Consider the following 25,397-nt stretch of genomic DNA (forward strand, 5'->3'; position numbering starts at 1 on the left):
AACCAAGAATTAAGATCAAGGTCCTCTTCTAGGAAATGACTGAGCATCAAGATGCATGATGACACTATCGCTTCCTTTCCGCCCTTCTAATTAAAGTTAATTTTATTTTCAACAACTTTATACCAAAAAACAAACTCCACCTTGATTTTACAACATATTCAAATAGTCTTGAAACATTTTGATCTCAGGGTAGATCTTTCCCAAAAGCCTTCTACAGCATACAGGGATCAGTGAACACACACACCTCCCAAGCTGTCAAGGGAAGAGCTCAGCCAAAGTGTCTGGGTACAGATCAAGTTCTCTGACCATTGTCACAACTCTCCAGTTATTACCTGCAAATATGCTCACTGAGTCATGCTGCCTAAGCATGAGAACTTCTGCACATGGAAATCAGAACTTAACATTCTAACTTTTAAAAGTTGGTGGTTTGTTCGTTGTTTTTTTTTAAATACTCATACAAGTGGAAGCAAATTCGAGCAGTAGGCAGGGTAAATCACAAGCAACCTAGGGGATGCCTGCTTAGGGGAAATCAGTTAGAAACTGAGTCCCGAGGATACGCTAAAAATTACTTTGTATAAAGTTGGGTTTTACAAAGATCAATGTACAGATATTACTTGTTATCTCATCCCAGATTTGGTCCAAAATGAATAATCAGAGACTTCACATAGCACAGACACAACTAAGCATTTTCAGTTCACAGAATTTAAAAATTAATATAAAACCTTTTAGTATTAAAAGAAAAAAAAAAAAACCTTAGTCTTAATGCTGGAACACCAAAAATAGATGTTACCTATGCAGCAGATTTACAAGCAAGTCACAAAATTCACAAGTTATCAAAGTACAAATAATTTAACATTTAACATACATAATTTAACATACCGCTGTCAGTAATGCTTTCAAGTAATTCATATTCCAAAAACTGTGAACAACGCTCCTTACACTGAATAGACTCCATCATTATACTGTATACTTTCATATGACTACAATATTAATTTCTAGGATAAATTCTGCAGGTTTGTTGAGACACTTGTAGAAGAAAAAACCTGCAATTGGTAAAAGCTAAAGCCATATAAAGGTGTGGAAAGCAGTCATCATCAAAACTGCTTATTCATACCTGTTACAAGTTCAGGTAGAGATTTAAAAACATATAATGTAATGAGAAAATCAAGACTCCAGAAGGAACTGTGACCTGGTATTTTATATTTACCTTTGGTATTCCAGAAGTATCCAGCCAGTTCTGGAAGATGCTTTCTACAGTTAATCCAGCCCTTTAAAAATAAAAGGAAAAATAATTAGAAGATATGCAAAAAAATACCAATTTTTGCATGTGAAAAATAATCCTTTCAAAGCTAGTGAAATCCCCTAAATTCAAGTATTGGTTGTACTGAAGTGGTACAACATTGTTGTTTTTTTTAATGAATAAAACCATCAGAAGTCCTATGAGCAAATTAAAAGGTAGATCAGGTTTTGTGTACTTAAATCATAAATTCAGTGCCTGTAAGGATTGACAGAAAAAGTGTTATGTGCTAAACTACATTTATGAAACATGTAAAGTATGAATAGGTGCTCTATTTCTTGTTACATGGATAAACTTTGGGATTTTAAAAAGCGCTGATGGATGTTAATTCTCAAAGTTACTAAGTGTATACTTTAGTTTTGTCCTTTCTGCACTTTCTTTATATCCTGATAACATTCATAGGGAAATCACAAAATAGTCTGGAGATTCAACAAAAGGAAACAGTTTGTCACAATGAACCTGTGTGAGACCGAAATAACTACACACAGAAGTATTTGTAAATTCAGAAACTGTATTTGCACTTCTACTTTTGTAGGCAGCTTCTGTGGCATCTACTTCTACTCTGGTGGGAAACTTCCCAACTTGCAGGGAAGCCAAATAAAAATAAATAAAATAAAAGTAATAATAATTTAAAAAATCACACATGCAAGTACTGAAAAAAGGAAGTTGAGTAAGCCCTCAATGAATATAAATATTCTGAGAATCAGAACAAATGTGTATGGTTCTGTGCATGGTAATGCCTTGGTAAGACTCATTCTAATGCTGGCAGTTATTTTCACATGTGTAATGTAGACTCAACCAACAAAACATAAATGAAAAAAACAGCCATTTCCAAGCTCTGAATCAAGAAAACCAACAACTCAATAAACACTTTCAACTCATCATATGATTTCAATAATCACAGCTGCCAAGAGGGAGCCTTTCTACATTGCCAGTATTCTGAATTTTCAGGAAATTACCATTGTGTGTGTCAGATTACCATATAAACCAATTTTCTACAGAAAACTGAACATATATGTGATGCTTGTGTAGTGGTCTACATTAAAATAAATGACTGAAGATCCAGACTTGTTCCTTGTTATTTGTGCAAACTTATTAAATTTACAACATTTGACTGCTAATCCCTCAGACTATAATTACCTTAACCTTACCACTGTGCTCTAAAAATTGGTGTCCAGTCTTAAATCAGATTAGCTGAGTCCCTTGACTGGGAATAACAGTATAGAGAAATATAACCAAACAGTCAGTTGACTAATTTACTCTCCCCAGAAGATGATGGTGGTCTTGATTTCTTATTTCTGTCTGGTTATTAAACACATGCATACAGAACTAGCTTAAAACAAGACACCAAAATTTTATATAGCCAAATGTAGATCACTTGGATTGTACCATTTATTCTGTCTCAAGAAGCATAAGCAGGATAAAAAAATTTGTTATTGCATGCATTAAACCCAATACAGGTTAGTGCTCTAATGCTGAAGCAGAGCTAGGAGCTGGGGAAAATTCCCTCAGTTGCACACTTAATTTGTCTTACAAAGGGATAAGAAACACAGCCTCACCATGTCAGCTAATCATCTTTTTCCCCCATTCCCAGAAATGAAATCTATAGTGTGAGAAAAAAATCTCTGCAAAATAACTCTTCACATTTGCTGTGTAGAGCTGTTGTTTAACATACCGTCTATTTCATTTCAAGAACTGCCTTTGAAATAAGCTTATGACACTGAGGGGAATCACACTGTTTTGACATCACACTAATGCAGGAGAAACCACTAGAAAGTTTCTCAGTCTCTCCTAAAAGTTTGTCATTTTTCCTAAGGGCAAGACCAGAAACACTGATTTTTTTTCTGCCAGCAGCACCCACAGTTTCAGAAAAACACCTGTCATACAACCATATGCAATCTTATCTGTTGTACTTGCACACAAGTATTTAATTTAATTCCAAATTAGGATATTCTTGTTGGCACCTAACAAAAAAAACCAACTTGTTTAAGAGGCGTTCACTATTTTTTTTTAAATACATTAGTAATGAGCAGACTTTTGCAAAGATCTACTCTGAATCTCTTAATTGTCAGTACTGAAGAACTATGAAGACGCTGGAAATGTTTCTGCTAAATTGTTTGACTTAGAAATATACCCCAAAAAATTGTCACAAACAGATTGCCATCTCAAAACAAGTGTCCTAGAGAAAGAATAGAGAGCCTGATATTTGTAGAGGATGCAGCACAGTAAGGGCATTTACCACCTGCTTACATTGCAGTTAAGCATCTGTAAGGAGTTAAATCTGGTGTTTGTATGAATTCCTGAATGGCTTTCTTCTTAAGGTTCTGTATTGTGCAGTTGGGATCTGGGTTGAGTTGACTAGCAGTAACTCTTACAAGCCCAAGTTTCTTCAATTGCTTTGTACAACAGTTCCCTACTGTAAAATGAGAACGTTTACATCCATTATCTCATTCCTTGTCTATTTGTTTAGATTGATAAGAACAATGGTTTTAGGAATGACTAACATCACACATATGGTTCAGATTCAACATTTTAAAACAAAGTCTGTAAAATACTAACATTAATGATAATTTGAAAATTAGCATTATAGAAGATGGCTATACATGAAATTTTCACTGCTTGAGGTTCTAAGGTACTCTTACAAACTTTAACATAAACCCATTTAATGCCTAAATCAAGGAGAAAAAACATAAAAGTGTGCAACTTTTCTTTTTTTAGGGTAAAGGAAGATAGAAAAAACTGCCATATCTAACTGAAAATACTTAAACAAGCATATCTGCTTCATCATATGTTTATGTATGTCAGTAATTTTCAAAGTAAGGTATTCCAGCTAAGTATGGAGGCATAATTAGAGTAAATCAAAACACAATGACCAATTAGTGATTGTCAACCAGACATACCTTCCTGAAGGTAAATGTTCTTTGGATTTTATCCGGCATAAACATTTTGGCTTATTGAAAAAAAAAAAATGAGGAATGAAAACCACTGGGAATAATTTTTCACAATGATTTGTTTCAGTAGTTATGTGTCTATCAGCTGTTTGTCTCATTCAAAATCATCACATTCACAACAACATGATGTGAATCAAAGAAAGCAAACGTGAAAGAAAGAGATACACCTTCATAGCTGAGGAGTTTGAAATTGCAGCATTATTTTAGTATTTAATTGACAATTTGTGAAAACATCCAAGGGACGTAGTTAGTGAACCTGGATTATTAACAGTACAAACAGGAGAGCTATAACACAAGCCTTCCTATACCTACCATATATTATTAAAACCACAGCTTAATAGTAGATTTGTTTACTTCATTGAATGAAATGAAATAAAAAATACCAGCAAAAAACCCCTAAGAGCAGAACTGCCCTGTTAAAAAAAAATTTGCAGTCATAAAGTGGTTGCACAAGCAGCAATTCTGATTTATCTAAGACTGGTGAAACCCTCTGTTACAAGGGTAAACACTGATTCTTTGCGAAGCTCACGTGTTGGGCAGATGTGGAAAAAATCAACTTGCAGCAAAGACTATGGGTGTAAGCCTTGGGGAGAATAGAGCCACTGGAGTTTTATCAAATCTAGTGCACTCTGATATACAGACACATAAGAGGGGATTTTATTGGTGTTTTGTTTGTTTGGTTTGGTTTCTTTCAATGTAGTGAAGTTTCAAATTATATGAGTAAATAAAATGCCTTGGTTACAGGTGGGAAGTATTGTAGATTTTCCACAGAAAGGCCATGATAACGTGAGACTCTAACCAGTGCATGTAGTATTTTAAAAGGCTTTGTAAACAGAGAAGGATAATCATCGATATTTGTTTGTCATTCTTTCCATTAGTCCTCCACTCAGACAAATAATCAGTCTTAAAGGCAAGTTCAGAAATTATAAAGGACCACAAGGTACTGCTCAGCTTATCTGATGTCAGTATGCAGCTGCAGTCCAGAAACAGAAGGATTCTGCTTCACAGCATGGATTCCTGCAGCTAACATGCCATTGTAAATGAGTCAGAGCAGGAAGTGAAGTAGCCCTATAAACTAGGCAAAAAACTGACCTCCTCCAAGTAAAGAAGGCAGCAAAGATCAATAAAAAGTTACATCTGGATCTTGGAGCTATTCATCACTGGGAATGTACTAGAAAAATTTCCTTTGAATAAAGCTAAAGGAATTAAATACTTGGAGCTAAGAATCTTTTACATCAGTCCCTGGATCGAATAGTGGAAAGCTGAAGTTACATTACTACAGTGTAATAAGTACAGAAAATTTCCACACGTTTTCACAATAGTTTTCTGCCAATGTTCATCCTGTTCACATTACAAAAGTCTCCCATAAGCCAGGCTCCATTAATAGCTACATAGTTAGCCCCTGTTGTCACAGCTGAGGGCAAGGTTTAGTTTGATTACCTACTACAAATTTCTCCTTATTTTTTCTTTTTCTATTATTAAGACCAACCTCCATTACAAACTTCAGCGTATTAGAGTGCTTGATACTTGTCAAGTTTAAAGTGCATAGTCTAAACATTTAAATTTTACTTGGTAGAAATGCACAAGCCTGAGAGGTTTTATGTGCTACAAAGTATTTTTGCTCTAATATTGAAATGCACTTCATTCCTATATCAAACTTCGTGCAAAAAAGCACTTGTGATCAGACAATCACTAAAATTACTTGATTTTTATCTTTCCTCCCTTTTCTTTTACTTCAGGTAAGTATTTCTGAACAAACCAGAGAATGCATTCAAGAATGAAAAAAACACCCTCCCAGCAGGTAAGAAATAAAGACCTTCTATATATCAAGATTTCTCGCATTGCTGCTGGTACCTGCCAAGTAATTTTGGCAATAGATAGTTCAGATATGTTACATATAAATATATATATATATCTATGACTGTAAAATGAATTACCATATATCTGAAATTTCTTTCATACATTTTGTAATGTGATGCATCACAAATGGAGCTATACTTCTTGCATTAGTCTCATAGAAAGTTTGAATATGTTTTTAGATGAAAAAATGGATGCTTATGCAACAACATTTTGCACTGGGTTTGGAGTTCAGGGAAACACAAGTAAAAAATGAAGGAAAACAGGAGTTTTTTAACATGCCAATGTATAATCATATATATGTGTAGTATATATGATATAATCATACATATAATATATAATCATTTAAAAATCACTTTCACATCTATTCCATATAATATACCTCATTATATTTGGCCTAGAAACAATATTAAATCATATATAGAGAGTATTATCCACTACATCACTGGAGAATGTAAAAGCACCCAAACTAAACCTGAGATACCACAAAACATATTTTCCCAATGATACCTAGCTTCTCTGTTCCTTAGCCACCATGAATAGAAGTGTTTCACTAAAAAAATCAATATACTTGACCTCAATGAATATAATCTTTTTTTTTTTTTCTCCAAAGCACTCACACAGAGTTATGAACACTTTTGCAATCTTGGCCTTCAACATTGTATTTTTCAAGTGAATAATTTTTAAAACTGTAACATGTAAAGCTCCACTACAAAAGAATCTGAATTTGTAGCACAGTCTAGAACAGCACAGAACAAACCAAACTGTAAGCATGGACAGCCCCGAAGTGTGGCTTCAGCCAGTCACAGCCACAGGAAGATTTTGAAGGACATGTCAGGCAATTAACACTTGACTTCTATTCATGTTCATCTTTCCTCATGTAGCACAATGTATGACTGAGAGGGGACGGCACCAGACTACTTCTTGAAAAAATCCATCTTCTCTGGTATCCCAGATTCACAGCAAAGTTCTGGCATCCTTGCTCTACGGCTCCATATGCCAAAAGCAGTTGGCAGGCAAATCACAGGTTAGTTTGAGCAGGCAGCTATGCCTGGCATTTCAGACTGCATAGTGAACGCAGGACATCACCTCTGACCTAATATGCATGTTAGAGGCACTGTTTGGGGAGAGCATGGTATAGGACAACCACAGCAATTCTCGTAGTTTTTGTGTGTATAGATAATGAGAATCCTCAGGCTAGCACTATTTCTGGCTAGCACATATTAAAATCTTATTTCTATGTATTTCTTTGGCTTTTCTAGACTAGCTCTTACTTTTTTTGTTGAGGAATGTCTTCCAACAGCATGCTAAGAAAATCCTGGAAAATGAACAGAGGAGCACAGTTAGTATACTTATGAAGCCAGAACCCTGTGTCTTCACTGGTAGTGAGAGATAAAATACTACAGATAACAGAATGGTAAGAAAAAAGTTTATACATCCACTATATAATCACAACATAAGGTATATTCTTATTTATACAATATACATTATATTGTCAGTTTTCCAACCCACTCAAGCAAGAATTGTCAACATTGAAAGAAAACAGGCTTGAAAAGTCTGCTGACTATTTCAACAGAATCCCATGTTCCTACTTTTATTTTATCTATAATACATACACACAAACTATATTTAAAACTGTTAGAGGCTGCAGATTTACATATGAAAGTTAAGAAACACCAAAATTAAAGGTGTTTACGCTCACTTCACTGTGCTTTTGTTATTATGTTGTCTTTAACTACATAACTGCATAAAGCTTTTTCCTCCTTAATGCATGTACCTGATTAGACCCCCACCTACTCTTCATTCCCTGACAAAATTCACAATATTGCTGATAATCACATCACCTAAGGAGTAAATTCTTCAAATAAAAGATAGCTAGAATTTTTTTCATGGTTTTACAAAGATGATGCAATGCCAATTGAAGAGCATTACTATCATCCTCATTTACACCAGTATGATAAGCCCTCTTAAGAAAGTTACAACTGACACAAATCACTAAAAGGTTCTCTGGTACCCTGTGTTCTACACAACCTAATTTTAATTACAATCATTTTGACAGAATACACTCCTTTGAACAATCACATAATATTAGGGTTTATTAATATGAATTATTCATTTATATGCTGTTCCATAAAATAAATGCATCTGCTTTGTTAGTATTAATCTTTGTGGAGACAAGTTTCATACACTAATAATGTTCCTCACTTCAGTATACAAGTACAGGCTGACTGTACTGTACAACAATTGCAAATTGTTGCTCTCTAACGTCTTGAAGAATGTTTCTTAAAAGGCAGAAATCTTTTATTTATGGAACATGTCATAACAGTCAACAAAAAATACTGTTTCTCTGTCTGAGTATGGCATTATTAGGGAATCAAAGTAAGATAGATTGCACAACTGAAACTACTGGTAACGCAGTTAAGCCTTCCTCCTTTAGATTATAAGTGAGGTTCAGGTTGTGTTGCAGTGGCTGCAAAACTGGCTTATGACAAAAAGTAAATTACACAGTGCTGGGCTCAGTGTTGCTGTGGCAAGAATGCCATCACTAACTGTGGCAGGAATAATTTTATCCCAATCACAGTGTTCTGCAGACATGATGAGGATGATGATGATAATGATGACATGTGAAATCTCTTTATTTCATACAACTACTTGTAGTTTTGTTGTATGTAAACATTACATTATTCTGTATATAAACAGAGAACTAGTGTCTCCTTCCACTTGTGAATGTTTTGATGGGGATACACAGTGAGCTTATATCCAAATAAAGAATATGAAGATATCATAGTTAAAGTTATTTCAAAAGTGTGTGATTAGTAAACCTGAAGTAGTTATCCTTCACCCTATTTGCACTGTGTGTACATTAATGCAACTAGATTCCCTGGCTAGATTTCATCAACTTTTCATAATCAATCACAGTGGATGGTTTTATAATCTGTATACTATGAAATTAAGCATCTTCTTTGTGATTAAAGCTGTCTTTTTTCCAAATGCCTATTAAGAAAAAGGCACCATCATTCTACACATCTTCTTAAAACTAGGATTAATCTATTATATCTTAACTGCTCGTATTTCAATGCTCCAAAACGGAGTAGGAAAGCAAATGACCACTTACTTCTTATTAGCATGGCTTTTGACATTTGCCTACTATCAAGTCTGCATGACACGTCTCATTATAGGTCTGACTTTTCAGCTGTTTATAATTTTGCCATTATAACTATCTGGAGAGGAAGTTTACTCTCAGGTTACTTTTTCTTCCTCCACAGATGAAACGGTTCAGAAGTGTCCAGGAGAAAAGTCAGAAGATAATTTGAGGTTTTCTAAGATTTGATGCCACTTCTTTAAGATGCTTTATTTTACACTTTGAAGCAAAGACTTGTAGATAACTATGGTAACCCTAACTAAATTCTGGATCAGACCATAATGCAAATTATACTTTGGGTTTGGTTTTTTTTTGTCTTTGTTGCAAGTAATTCAATGAAGGCATAAAGACTATATAAGTTAGAAACCACTATATGTTATCACAGTGCTGCAATGTTAACAAACTGGTTTATATTAATATGATCAAATAATCTCACTTTCTTATATTCTCCTTATATACTCACTTTCTTATCATGCTGCTCTTACCTGGCTAGAGACCTCGAGGCTAGAAAACATGGAATTCTACTATATTTGGCCTAACTGAAAAGCCATTGAAAAAATGAATTCAACACATTTACTAAGTATCTGCTAGCCCCTTATAATTAAATTCCCTGGTGATTTCATCTGTTCTCACCATAATCCTGAATGAAGCCAGTAACTGTAATCACAGCTTTAACGCGGGGCTTTTGCTGGGATAAAGACTGTGCATTTGACATCAAGGAGAAATTTTCTTTGCACAGTTAATGGATGTACTGTATTCTGAGCCAAAAGCAAAGAGGAGTCAGGACCCAAAAACTGAGACACAGGTTGAAAGAAGTAACTGGAAATGAAGGCTACTTAAAGTGGTAACTAGATATATGTGGTGTTAGAAGACCTTTTATTTCATGCCAAAAGGTGCTTTATTACTACTCCAACTTTTGTCTTGAGCAATGGCCAGCAAGTTTCTACCCTTGAAATGTTTTGGAGCATCAGGCAAATACCTCTCCCTGATCACACATATTGATATCAAATAAAGAACACTCAATATTAAAAGACAATTTATGTCTTCATATTAAAATCTCAAATCCAGACATTTTAAGTACTCTACGACCAACAGATACTTTTGTTTAAAATCTCTGACTGGAATATAATGGGGTGCATAAAAACAGTTGAGATCTCATGACTGAAAGTGATAGATCCAAATGGACATTCATTCACTTGGCAACAAATAAACTTCAACTACACTTACATCCAGTTCCTTGGAGGAATAATCCACTCAAATTCCTAAAAAATATGCAGTTTGTTAATGACATAACTAAGCAGCAAATATTAATTTTTCCATTCTAGGTGGGAAAAATATATAATGAGAACCCTTCTAGGTTCCTGCTTATTTGGCATTCCTTCCCTAGACATCTTCCTGGCTTTTCTGGCTTCTGGTGACAACTTTCTATCTAAAGTAAGCAAGACTCCCCCACTATACATTCTATTATCAGGCAGCAATCATTACCAGACAGATTAACAGTGCAATTCCCAGGTGACAGAACCTCCATCTAGCTTTAGTCAAAAGTCAGTTTGTTGGCCATTATAATAGACAGAACCATACAAAAATTAAAGTTGGCAAACAATTCAGTTTTGAAGGTATTTTTATTTCAAGATGAAATGGAACAACAGCTTTAACTCTGTTAGGAGTACCAGCAACTTGTACTTCTTTCTTTTTATTTATAGTAAAAAATACTCCAGTCATTATTTTAAAAGTTCACTCAAAGCAATTGTAAGTGAATTCTCTCATAAAAATTGAATATTTTTTTTAAAACCCTTCTCAAAGATTCCAGATTTGTGTTACTCATCTGTTACTAACTCAACTAAAATAAAGCTGCTATTAAAAATCTACGGAGCATGCAAGCAAAATGAAGGAAAAAGGCAAACTGATTAATGTTTCACATATGAAGTAATTTCCTTGCACCTGCAGCTCCCATCTAGGAAAATTACTACAAACACCGCAGAAAACAAGACTAGTATTCATAACATGGGCAATTTTTCACTGTTTTACTTTCCCTCATTCCCACAATTCCTAAACCTGGGAACTTTTACAGTTATTTTGGACAAGGTGAAAGTATAGCACTAGAGTATTTAAACTTACCATTTGCACTTCCATTTATTTTAAATCTTTTATTTATTTAAACACTGACAGCATGTTTGTTCAAGAAGGATCTTGAATAAGAAACTTTGTACTAACTTGACTTCATTGCTTCTGCATTTACAACTCCTGCTGTGATTCATTATCTACCTATACCAGACCCCCAAAAAACCACAATCTTAAGGACTTCTCACGAAGACAGAAAATGCACTTTAATTGCTTATAGTCCTACCACATTTTCTATTTTCAGTGACTTAAAAGCCAGTATGATGTTAAAATTCTCTTCCCAAGAACTTCACTAGGACCTGGACTTATGCTGTTGGTAGACAAGGGAAAAGCACAAAAGCAAACAATAGAAGTTTTAATGTACAACACTCTTTTTCCACCATATCAGGTGGTATTTCCAAATGAAGGAAAGTAACCTTTTTTTTTTTTTTTCTTTACCTATATTAAGCACATAGTTATGGACATATTGCACATATCCAAATAAAAAGTAGCCTAAGAAACGAAAGTTTAACTTTTGCTTCAATAATTCAATAACAAAACACTGAGCAGTTTTTAACCCAATAACCAAAATGGATGTTTCTGGGTGTGGTATTTCATTTTAGGAGACTGAATTAGGTAGACAAAGGGAGCAGTCTCTAGTGTATGTGCCAGCTAGCTACCATGAATAGTAGAACAGTCTGCTGAACTTTTTGCAGCATTCTAACGGCCTACTGACACAACTCACCCTACATCAACCAGGAGCGACATTTTCTTACCAAAATCTGAGTACCTTTCTTACCACCAGCTTAAAATGCTGGGCTTCTTGTTAGCACTCTCATGACTTCTGTAATTTTCAAAATTTGTCTAGCTGTGTAAAAGTCAAGCATCATTTTTATTATTTTGGACACCCTAATGTATAGGCTCATACAGTCACTGGCATTTTCCACATTATGCCAAATGTAACTGCTTACGGTCTCAGTAACACGGCACAGGAAACAACTGCAGCAGTGTTAACTCCCTTAACAACCCAAACATTCCTCCAAAGGGCAGAAATGCTGTCTTAAGAGATACTCCTAACCTCTGGGTGACTCGACATAAAAAAGATATCACAGGTCTGTAAGCTATTTGTAAGAAATCTGGGCATACATCTCACCCCATAAGAGTGAGATTCAAAATAGTATGCATGCAAGCAAAAAATCACTGTTGCTGTAAGAAACAGGAAGTGTTAGATTTGGGTTACACAAAATCAGAGGCCCTTACTCAGTGTTTCAAGGAGACATTTATCACTGTCCTAAATATTCTCAACATTACAAGTCAATAAGCAGACTTCAGCAAAGAAGGTGGTTTCAGAAAGTCACTCATACCCCTTCTCTTCTCTCTTCCCTTGCCCCTCACTGTCATCACGCTGCTCTTCTAGCAATGCTAAATATTTGTGGTGTCATGGGTTTTGTTCCCGGCCTGCTTTTTACCACGAAGAGTTCAGTGACCTGGTTCACAGACACCCCCATGAATGAATGGCTGTTTTCACAGCATTACTGAAGCAAGAAGCTGCACTGCTATTTGTGCAAGCTGGGTTCATCACCAGTGACAGGATTCTGACAACTTTGGGCTCAGAGAGCTATGTAATTTTCTAAATCAAAACAAAACTAGAGCTAGTAGTTACATGACTTTTACAGAAAGACCTAGCGGGAGGTAAATTTCTACTTATAACCCTAGTTGGCTTTGTCCTTACAAGAAATAGAGTGAAATTAGAAGCATTGAATGAAACACCATGCAGAGAGAAAAAAAAAAAAAATCAATTCAGAAGTATAATCTCTTTTAGAAACAGAGAGGAGGAATCAGGGAAAATACTTGACTGATCACAGCCAAAAACCACAAACTAAAAGATTACATGTGTATGATTCCAGTTTGGTAAATCTATGAGAACATCAGTACCTATGAATAGTGGCCTTTTGAAGTATCATGTTAAAAAAAAAAAATCCCTCATTGTTTATATTATTGGACATTAGCAGGGTGTGATTCAAGTGTCACCATGAAAAAAAATGTTCTGCCCTCTAGCAGGTAGGAATTTTACCTATATTGCCAAATTACAATTGCCTCTCCCCTTACATTACAAGCATAAGTGATGATTTAGGTAGCCAAGCCAAAGTTTGGGTTGTTTTTCCAAAAGGTGAGGAACAAGCCCAAGCAAATACCTGAGAAAGGATGAGCTGCCCATGGAACTTAATGACAAATTTCCGTAAAGATGCAAGGTATGAGGCCTCTCCTATTGTCCTTGCCAAAGATCGTAAAAGAAAATAACCCTGCAAAAAATTAAGGCAGAAGCTGTGAATTTTCTAATATCCAGAAGACCAAAGTCTTTATGATATTCATAAAGCAATCTCAAAACAATCAGCTGACAACACTCACCTTCAAATAGTGAACCTGCATGAAGATTTTTTCTGCTTTAAGACCATATTTGACAACAGAGGCTCCAGACTCACTCAATTCTCCTGTGCTCTCCTTTTTGGGCCTAAAATGGAAACACACTAATTAAGTTTTAGATAAGTAAGTAAAGAAATAAGTCATACATTACAGGTTCTGATAGTTGAAAGCATTGTGTGACATAATAACTTTAAACACTTGTAACTAGCTCAGGCTTTTTCTTCACCTTAAGTACATAAATTGACTTAGAAAGTCAAACAAGTGAATTTTCTTCTAAATAAAATTAATCAGTAGGTTGGGTAGCCTTTTCACAGCCAGCGTGACACCAGGTTGCATGTCATTCTTCAGTGCAGACACGTTATGAACAAAGAGGAACAAATAACGAAAAGAACATTTGAAGGGGAAGGGGAAGTGGAGGGAAAGATAGCGAAGTCACTATGTTTGACTAGAATTTTCTCTTTTTTTACCTGAACTTTGGCTTAACAGAGCTTACATGACTGTCCTTGCAAAAACAACCTCTTCCATCTGCAGGCACTAGACTGCTGCAGAGTGTCCTGATTTTTATTTTTCCATTTGGATTGGAAGAAAAGTTCAAATTTTAAAAGAGGAAGAATTTTGCACACAGGTTTGAGGTTTACAGACAATGTCTAGGAAGAAAGATACTATTTACTGCCTGATTTAAAATGTAATACAGCATTTTAACGTAACATTTATGGTATGCCACAAATCTACAACAGTTAAGGGTGGAGGACTTCTAGGTTCTAAAGAGCATGGACTGAGACTAAAGAGAAGCTATGCAAACATTTTTTCTTCATTTGTTAAGAAGTGCCTTCACAGGCATAGTATGTCTTGAAAAATCTAGATAATCTAGATTTTTTCTTCTATTCAGAAAACAACCCAACTAACAGTAGTCTGACAACAGATGCCTGTCTTAGGAGTCTAACCCTATGACTAAAACAACTTCTCCAATTCTAAATATGGATTTTGAAATGGCCAGCCTTTGAAACCAAACGTCTTTCCCTTCATTTCTACAGAATAGGGGAAATATGGGCCACAGCAATGCAAGATTCTTCAAACCACACCCCTCATGCAGGAGTGATTTCAGGAGCTAATGCTTGTGATCAAAGTTTTTTCCATATCTGTGTCTCCCTTGAGGAAAACATTCTTCCTTTTTTATATCTGCATCGCAGTTTCACATTACAGCTTTGACCAGAGTACTAAACTCGGGTTTTTTAAAAACATTATTATTAGGGCCTATGCACATGAAATGGACTGTACACAAAATTTTCATAAAATGTAACTTTGAAATAGGAAAAAAAACCAGATTGAATTTTACACCGTGTTTCTAACACAGTCCTCTTCCGTGTTATCATTCATAAATATCTTTCCACTGTGATCTTCCCTCAACATTGAAAGAAAGATAGCAGTAAATGTTTTTTTATACTATGGAAACTCCAGTTCTTTCAGACTGTATAAACACTACAGACCCACAGTAGGAAAGCAGAAATCCAGCTATTTCCCCTCTGGATCAGTCTCCTGGAAGGAAGACCTGCTGACATTCCATACGTGACTTTTCATCATTCTCTGCATACATAAAAGCAAAAACTGCTTCTTTTCTCTCCTAATATATAGCCCAGTCTATTGACTTTGGAAAATAGACTTTGAGCACAGGCTACAGAATCCACACTAAATTGAGATCTCTCTCATAATCGCAATTATTCTAAATTAGGCAACCATACCTCCCTCCTCCTCTGATTTTGCGCCCATGTAGATCCTAGGACTGACTAGAAAGGCGTATTGCATCTGGATGATGGTAGTGAAGAATTCCATACAGAAAACAAATAACACATTTCTCTGCAAAGGCTGCATATATATTTTTGAAAATTTCTGTAAAGGAGTGTAACTGTTCAGAATGTACCCCTGCTCTCTGCTATCAGTACTTCAGAACACTGTTTTAAAGCAATGCTTACTGTATTTACCAGGCATTGAAAGTACAGAGACTGAAAATCTTTCTACACTGACCTACAAAAGTTGTATCTACCCTAGTGGATAAAGCCATGCATAATGCTAAAGGCAAGCTGTCTCAAAATATTCAAGATGTTATCTGGCACATTTTAGATCCTGGAAAATTTCTGAAGGAAGTAGAAGATGCTGCTTTCTGTTTGTTGGGCAAATGAGTACATTACAGTAGTAAAAGTACAATGCACTGGGATGTCCTTTGTAATTAAATGCTCTGATGTGCCAGGTGGTCATGAAAACTTACGGAGAGACTATAAGAGACCATCTGAAAGCACATTTCCTTACAGAGAGAATAAAACTCTTCAAACACCTACAGAGCAGTCAGAAGCACTTCTTCAGGACAGAATTGACCTGACACAAATGGAACTCAGAGACTAATTTAGTTAGATATCAACATTGGCTTGCCTTAATGAAAAACCACAAGCCACAATTCAGCCGTAAGGGCCAGGAGATGATACAAATGTCAACACCAGCTTTATTCTGCAGAACAGAATGGTCTTCTTTGCTTTCCTAACATAAGAGTGCTGGATATAAAGTGCTGGTGTTGAAGATCACCAGCAAAACAAGTGCCAAGACATTTTTCACAGGTGTTTTCATTCCTGTATGTTTGTTTCAAATTCTGTGAGAAAATAGGCACAGTTCTGTTGGAAGTCCCATCCTGTATGAGCATGGAAGTGCCACAAACTCCATCTTCAATATTAAGATTTGCTGCCTTTTGGAGCTGCTGCCTGTTGAAAAGACACTTATCAAATTTCTTTCTTACCTGACCTCTTTTTAACAGGTAGCTTATGACATGCTACTTACTATAACATAATACCAAGCACCCATAATAAGCAGAAACATCAGGCTGATCATCAGTTTGCTGAGTGGTTTCACCCAATCTTATAGGTATTCATTTGATGGATCAAAAATTGATAGGATCAGCTGGTAAGTTTGGGGCAGATATTTACAGCTGTCAGGAGAAAGCACAGATAATCATATGATGAGCAGGGAACAAAAAAAGTAATGGAAGAAATGAGTCTATGCTTAGGAAGAGTGAGTTGGTTGATTTTTTTCTTCCTGAAATGACTGGCAAGAAGTAACAAACAATTATAATTTACTTTCAATATCCTGTATAAAAACACAAGTTTGAACCAGCCCAAGCCTCAGTACAGACTCACAACCCAGACCAAGGGCCAGGACTGAGATTTTCTCTCTCACATGCCATTTCTGGAAAGCACAAGAACATATTTTCAGAAGGATGACAAAAAGAAGAAAAAAACAAACCAACAGTAAATAGGCAAAAAGAGAACTTATTCATATGCATAAAAATCGTAGAAAATACTTATATCTGACTGAAATCAGTAGGAATTCAATCACAAGGAACTAGGGATATCAGAGAAGAAGAAATGGCCAGAATCACAAAGTGGCATCATGTTCCTGACCTGAAGTGTCTATTGGAGACACATTTTTCAAATGAGAAATTAATTTTTCACTCTTTCATATTAGCATTAGGAATATCACTATCCAAAAGGTAAGAATAATGAGAATAAGAATAAGAATTATACATTATTAATAAGAATTAGACATTATTATGTCTAATAAATGTGCAACCCAATAGAAAGCATAAGTTTCATTTTCAAAATAAATCAATCCTTCTTGAGTTTCCAGCTACAAAGTACTATGGCCCTTAGAAAAATTATTTTGAAAATTTACACCACGTAACATTTGACTGAAAGTGACAGGTATATAAGTCACACAAAAGACAAAAAATTTGATTCCACGGTGTTGAAAATGGAAAAGACTTACCCAGATAAGCATCGTATCCCAAGAACCCATATTAAAAAAAAATAATTAAAACAAACAAAAATCTCAGCATGCAAATTGGTAGCTGTGTTGGCAGCAGCTGTATAATACCTAGTGATTAAACTTGCTTTTTCATTTACAACTATGATCAAATTGCACACCTGAACATTTACACAACTGTGTAACTTCATTGACTCTGCTTACACATAGATACACAATGCATCAATAAAAATAAAGTAGAAGACATCAATGGAAGACTACAGTTTTGCAGACAGTGATATGATTTTGGATTACATGAAGCCTTGGAGATGAATTTCTATGCTGGTGAACACTCTCTAGAGTGTCCAAATATAGTAGAGCCTTTTAGGTTCTACTGGGCAAGCACAAGAAGAAGGGAAGATTTTAAAGGAATGAAACAGCAACAGTCTTCCAAAAACATTTAAAAGCTGATAATTTAGAATATGGGTATAAATTTTTTCTTCACTTCCACTTGGTGAAAGAAAGAAATGAAATCTACATTGTTTGAAATAAACAGTATTTCAGTTGTGCATTAGGAAGCAATTTTTAAACTGTTAACACTGTCTTATTGAGACACTAATATAGCTTGTCTCTCTTATGAAAACTTTTTTATTGGAGCGTTCTAAGAATATATTAGTAAGAACCCACTTAGGATCGTCTATGTGTACTGCCTTTATTTCAGAGAAGGAGAATAGACTACACAATTGCTTGAAATCTGTCCCTGTACTTCCATGATTTGGTCAGAAATTATTGCTAATTTGAACTAAGATTAGAAAACTCATTATTTGTGGTTGAATACCATGAGGAGACGAGCCACAGAGGCTCAGTGGATCTCAAATTACAAGACACTCTAGATCAAAGACTGTGGACAACTCCTAACACACCAATCAGAACTGCCCAGATTATTAATCACTGGCAAAGGAAGACTGTCTTTAGCTATCTACAAAGGAACCTTGAGTTTAGCATGTGATACCTAAAGACCAGCAATCTAGTTTAAATATAAATATTAGCAATTTCTAATAAGAAAGTAGGTTTATATAGTTTATATATTATATTTTTTCCTTGTTTTTCAAAGCTTCATTCAGCTTGGCAGTTAGATCCCATACTAATGTACGTGCTTGTCTTCAGCCAAGAAAATGACTCTGTTATGGCTTTCAACAGTGAACTTTTCCAGGAAATGGTCTTTTATTTTTTCCCTGAATAGAAGCTCTTGTAAACTTCTAAGAGACACCTCATATCAAACTAAATCACATGGTTTCTAAAAGCTTTCTGTAAGAAAGGGAGAAGCAATTGCATTAAAGTCAAGATGTATAACCCAATCAGTTTAATTTGCATTTTCTTTGTTTATTAGAAGGAAATAAGGAAACACAGCAGATTTTAATCAGATGATTTGGATGTATTTTGAAGGAAGAAAATGTGGAAAAGAGGAGAGAGTGAACATACAAAAGTGACGATGATGTTACCATATTGTTACCTTAGAACTTGCAGCTCTTCTTCAGAGTTTTGCACCTCATCTCTGAGTCTGCGCCAGCGAAGTAAAGCTTTCAATTCCTGTTGCCCTTTTATTTCATCATGTGACAGCTGCTTAGTAAACAAAAAACACAAATCACTAATTGTTCTTTCCCAACAGACAATAATAATTTGCAGAACAAGAAACTTGGTTTGCTTCTCTTTAATGCGCAGAAGAGGCAGGAAACAGTACCAATATCCAAGATAAAAAAATAACAGTTGCTGCTATGAGAGATAATAGCAGCACTAAGGAAAACAAAAGCCTCACTGTGCACATCAAATCAATAGTTAAATAGTTCTGACTGAGGAGAGGGATGGGCATGTTGTTTTCTCTTTAGTGAATGGCAAGAAATGAACTGACTATACGGTAGAGATACCTGGCATAGAGGTTTTGGTTGCCTCCTTCCTCTTTTCAAAGTGAGAGCAAAGAGCTGCTCTGTGTCCTGGCTTCATTCCTCTTTCCTACTACGGCCATACTCAGGGAAGTTCCCTGTTGTGCCTTCCCCCATTTACATAATATTAACAGATATGCCAACTTATTAAATAAATTCCAGGTTGCCAGCTGAAAACAATTTATTTTGAATATAATTAGAGTTTATGTTTCTCTATTGTAAGAATAGATGGGAAATTGGGGAGAGCAAAACCAGCTTATATCACCCAGCATTACATTCAGTCACAACTAAAATTATTCTCAGGCACTATGGAATACACCCATGATCCTTAAATTCTATGGCTGCATTGCATCAAAACTACTCAATAGTGTTCAAAAATATGCTTTACACATTAACAAGGGAACAAATCACACTGTTCTGTTGTTTTCTCCTTTACACTCAGTTCCAAGGAAGATGTCTACTGCAATCAAAATGCTTTCAAGTGACTAACAAAAGCAAAGACTTAATACGAACACAGCAATGTAGTGAGGGCACAAATGAGTTTTAGAACCAAAAGGGAAAAGCCAAGTGTTTGGACAGCCTTTCTCTCTTTTTCCAGAAATATAGTACATAACAAGGCACTCTGTTTTGTTCGGTGCTATAAATATGCCAGATAATAAAATGGAGGTTCAGAAGAGTGTATTACATCAGTTCACAGTTCTACCATGCTCTTGCTCAGGTGGAGGTCTGCAGACTAAAGGGGTAGAACTTGACAAAGGCACAGGAAGAAAGAACTGACACACAAAATGCTTGAAGTAGCAGAAGTGCTACAAAAGTAAGAATTGCATAAGAAAAACACTTTACTAGCTGACATGCAACTTAATGAGCTTTTCACCTTAAGGCAGGCAGTGATTTCTAAGTCTCTGACAGGACAGTAACTTGGTGGGCAGTAGAAGAGAAAAAAAAATGTAAGTGTCAGTGTGCCCTATTTAAAATCATCTTCCATTCTGCTTTGAAGTACACTTCTTGGTCATCCATTGGACAAAACCAAACAATTTTAATTAGGTATCTGGAACACTACAATACGCAGTAAGACTGTTGATTTTTCCAGTTTCAGGTACACAACAGAAGTGGAAAGAATGCACAGCAATTGCTTGATAATTGAATTTTAATAACTGAATAGAAAATCTGTGGGAAAGTAATCATTGACAAACAGATGTTTCTATTCTCATTTGCACTGACCTCTACCCCTGTAAAGATTTGCATTCATTGTGGATCAATTTATTTTTTTTTAATCAAGTAAGCATGCTAATTCCAATACCATTTTAAAATGTTACTTCATAGCACAGGAGGTTTAATTTATATCTAATTCACATATAATTTTGATTTCCACATTAATTTTGAAGTAACATGTCATCACCTTACCTGTTGTGCCCTAGCCCAAAATACATCTTCTAAAAAAGTGGCAAACCCTTCACTTATCCACTCTTCCGTCCAATCACGAGCACCAATGGCCAGTCCAAACCAAGCATGAGCAATTTCATGGCACAGACGTGTTCCACAGAGATGGCTTCCTCCTGGCAATACACTTTGTGACAGAAAGATGATGTGTGGGCTGTACAAGAGAAACGAGTGACAGAATCCATTACTGTTACAATGTGTGTTGCATGGACACAATAACAGAACCAAAGAATGGACTGGATTGAAGAGACCTTGAAGATCCCCTAGTTTCAACTCTCCTGCCATGGACAGGGACACCTTTCATTAGTCCCAGTTGCTCAGAGACCCATTCAAACTGGCCTTGAACACTTCCAGGGATGGGGCATCCACAGCTTCCCTGGGAAATCTGTACCAGTGCCTCACCATCTTCACAGGGAAGAACTTTCTCCTAATATCTAGTCTAAACTTACTCTCCTTCAATTTGAAGCCATTCCCCCTTGTCCTGTCACTACATGCTCTATAAATAGTTTCTTCTCTCCATCTTTCTTGTAGGCTCCCTTTAGCTAGGCTTTATTAGTCTGTTAGCTTCTTATTAGTGTGCGCATGCTAGGTCATGACTAATAGTTTATATCTCAGGAATTTGTAGGAATTAAGCTGTACTTTATTGTCGGTTGGCAGAAAATCCAACTAAAAATCCATCATACAGTTGTATGGCATTCAACCACCAAATAGCTATCAATTGTAAGAAGGAACTTAAATAAAAGGTTTGTATTTTTCATATTACAAGACTGATTTATTTCAACAGAAATGTTTATATATAAGTCAGGATAATAAAATACAAGCAGTGTTAACATTGGCAGCAAGTATTTATCAATCAAATTATCAAAGATTGGAATAAATAAAGGAGAAACATTTAATAAAGAAAACAAATCAGTATCCAAAAGTAAAAAGTGTTATACATAGTAAAGCACGTGTGTTTGCCAAAACTACAAACAAACTAAGATACCTTCTCATTATAGGAGTTGATCATTTCTGCAAATGCAGAGATAGGAGGACATATTTTACTGCAACCACAGAAGTGAGAAGCAGTAAATATGTTTTTCATAACAGCAGGGGAACAACCCAGTCTTTATCTACTCTGCTTTGTATTCAAGCACTGAAAGAAGAAATTGCAGGGGAAAACTCTGCTATTGAAAATACCCTGAACTGCAAGTTATTGCAGTTCCTAAGTCATGTGCTACTGTTAGGCAATTTCTGCTACGCTTATGGACACTACATACCTTAACATCTCAAAACTGATACAACTTTTGAAACTAAGTAAATCTAGGAGATAAAGGTAGCAGAATTCATCCCTCTGACTAACATGCAAGGGGTTAATGGGGCACCATGTCACGGATGGGAGTAGCAAGGACACAAACCAAGACCACCATCTGCAGAGTGTTCCTGTGTTAACCTGAGGTATCCACGATCTGTAATTCAACTCTTTTCTCACTTTTCTCTCAGTTACAAAGGAAATAAAACATAACCGTACCTTCAAGACCAGAGGTCTTTAAGTCTAGCCTTCCAAGCATGGGAGGGGAGTCTATGGCCTTAAGACACTTCCAACAGTAAAATATTATTCATCAGCATTCCAAAGACCTTCCCCACCCATCCTACCCTTCCGCTGGAAATGTTAAAACACCCACAGTTTTCCAGCAACCAGTTCCAGTTTCCTTCCAACCCAGTCTGAAACTGGGACCATAAAATATGATACACACACAGAAAAATGTACTCAACAACTTTCTCCTTATCAAAAAAAGCAGTTACACAGCCCAGAAAGTTAATACATTTCAATCAGATGGCATTGTAAGAAACAATGCAAGAAGTTAAAGTACTAAATTGAGGAATCAACACAAAAAAACCAAGTAAAAACAGCATCTCTCCAACTCTTTGCCAAAAGCAATTCTGATTAAGAGAACAAAGGGAGAGAGAAACGGGGGGAAAGTGTAAGCACAGAAATTACAGAACATGATAAATCTTTCATTATAATGCCCCCAATGAGAATAATAACCACAGTTTTGAGTATTACTTTGGTCAGATTTAAGTAAATGACCCCTAGCATGTGTACAGTGCTACAAAGAAAAACCGCAGAAACAGACCAAGTAAATAACATTCCAGACATACTGGTGGCAACATTTCAGCTACTTGGTTCAGCAAAACAAAAGTAACTTCATGCCTCATAACAAGGCTCAAAGAACAGTTTGCATTTTAAATCTATTGTAGGTAAATATACAATGAAGATTGTATTTCCTGCTTTATCCAATCACTTAAAAAACATAAATACCACATTTAGACAATATTCTCTTTCACAGACAGATTACCAATCGCTTCAGTAAGAAAAATGCGTACAAGTTAAATTTTGGCCAAAGAATATGAGTACGGCTTCCTACAAGGCTAAAATAAGATGATGTACTGCAACAGAATTTAATTTTAGAGTCTGAGTAGAGCCAGCAATTTCCTTTCCTGAGAACACCTTAAATGATTTCTTTTATTTTGTTTGCCCTTAACAAACAGTACTATCTCCAATTCAAACCACTCAAAACATCACCATTTTTCTAAAGAGTAATTTTATCAAAGAATGAACACATCTCTGGAAGATGTGCAGCACCTAGTTAGTTTGGAAGAAGCTTGCATCTATGTATTTGTTTAAAACACAGATTTTCTATTTTCAATAAATATTTTAATTCCAGAAACTCTGCTTCACTTATACTAACCAAACCTACCTTTTTAACATCATAGGACATGCAACGTTCATAGAATTGTAGAACGGCTTGTGTCAGAAAGGACCTTAAACAGCAGGGTTGGTGTAGATCCAACCCTGCTGCCATGGGCAGGAACACTTTCCACTACTCCATGCTGCTCAGAGCCCCATCCAGACTGGTCTTGCAGCCTGGATGGAGAGTCCACAGCATCTCTGGGAAACCTATTCCAGAGCCTCACCATCCTCACAGAAAAGATTTCTTCCTAACATCTAATCTAAATCTTCTGTCTTTGAGCTGGAAATCATTCCTCCTTGTCCTGTCACTACCTGCTCTCGCAAGAAGTTTTTCTCCATTTTTCTCACAGGCTTCCTTCAAGTACTGGAAGGCTGCAGTTAAGTTACTCCAAAACCTTTTCTTTTCCAGGCTGAACAAACCTCTCTCAGCTTCTCCCCACAGGAAAGGTGCTCCATCCCTCCAATCAACTTGGTGACCCTTCTCAGCACTTACTTGAACAGGCTGATGTCCTCTCTGTGTTGGGAAAATGTTATGAAAATTATTAATTGCACAATCTAACTTACCAGCACTGTTCCTAAAACACTCAGTAATTCAAGTGAGTGTCTCAGTGAAAAACAAAATAATTTGACTGGTAATTATATTGCAAAAGCTTGGGGTTTTTTGTGGGTTTTTTTGTTGTTGTTGTCTTTTTGGTTTTGTTTTTTAAATAAGAAGATAAACTTGGCCCTCTTACCATCTGTTTGATTTAGCAAATTATAGGAACAAATTATAAGGCTTGATATCCATTTCTTTGATTCTACTTTAAAAGGAAAGAAATCCATTCATACATTAGAAATGGACAAAGATGATTCTCCTCAGAAATTACATCAAGACCTGACAAGGACTGTGCAGCTTATAAATGCCTCTAGCAAGTACGGTCCAAGTTTCTAAAGCAGGCCAGAACAGGCAAACTGGATGTGGTAAGAAAGATGGAAAACCTCTCCCAGCTAACTAAAAAACCCCTACAACCCTACAAGTCCTTCCCAGCAGCCTGGACAAGTTCCCAATGACTCCAAAAATAAAAGAAGTTAATGACTTGTTTTTGACAAGTGTACACGTGGTTACCCTTCTAAAGTGAAAGAACATTATTCTGACCTGAATCCCATGCTCATTACCTAGATACTCTCATCACTTGACTGGGAGAAGGAACAAGTTCCCCTCCCCAGTTAAATGCAGTTAAGGGAAATCTCAACACTGTAACTAATGGCATAGATAAATATAAAGGAAAAAACTGAGTTCCAAAGGGAAGGAAATTGTTGTTAAAGGCCAGAGAATCCTGATGTTCCAATCATTCAAATCCACCCATGTAGACGTCCTTAATAGATAGTCTCTTTAACAAATAAAAGATTTCCAATGAGTCCTAAAGCTTTGAACAGTAATCTGCCTATTTGAGAAACCAAATCTCTTAGCAATTTTTCAAAACTTCCTCTAGACTCATGACTTAGAGGCAAGTGCTGCTTTGCACACTGCAACACCGTGGTATCTTTGGCTGCTCACACATAATCAGAAGAGATACACAGCACAAACCCTAGCCAAATGTATGTGCAAGAACCTAAATATACATTTAAGATGGAAACATGAAGTTCTTTTCTAACAAACTTGTTCCATTCATTTTGAAGTAGAAATATTTCCTTCTCAATACACAGAGATCTGCACATACATTTTCTTACATACTTGTGGAAATAACAG

General features: G+C 35.9%; 1 protein-coding gene across 3 annotated transcripts in view; it reads right to left on the minus strand.

Annotated features, from left to right (window-relative positions):
• Window positions 1-25,397, minus strand: part of AOPEP (aminopeptidase O (putative)) — a 197,412-nt gene that overhangs the window by 96,944 nt on the left and 75,071 nt on the right. For 2 of the 3 annotated variants that reach the window (XM_058826405.1, XM_058826406.1), the window contains 6 exons: window positions 20,899-21,088; window positions 19,068-19,177; window positions 13,757-13,859; window positions 13,543-13,650; window positions 7,380-7,423; window positions 1,208-1,268 (listed from right to left, as the gene is read on the minus strand). In XM_058826405.1, the coding sequence (XP_058682388.1) occupies window positions 1,208-1,268; window positions 7,380-7,423; window positions 13,543-13,650; window positions 13,757-13,859; window positions 19,068-19,177; window positions 20,899-21,088 (616 nt within the window). The remainder of the gene's footprint in view (window positions 1-1,207; window positions 1,269-7,379; window positions 7,424-13,542; window positions 13,651-13,756; window positions 13,860-19,067; window positions 19,178-20,898; window positions 21,089-25,397) is intronic. The other variant, XM_058826407.1, reaches the window with a different exon arrangement.

The sequence above is a fragment of the Poecile atricapillus genome, chromosome Z (genome assembly GCF_030490865.1).
Source record: "Poecile atricapillus isolate bPoeAtr1 chromosome Z, bPoeAtr1.hap1, whole genome shotgun sequence".
In the NCBI taxonomy this organism is placed as follows: domain Eukaryota; kingdom Metazoa; phylum Chordata; class Aves; order Passeriformes; family Paridae; genus Poecile; species Poecile atricapillus.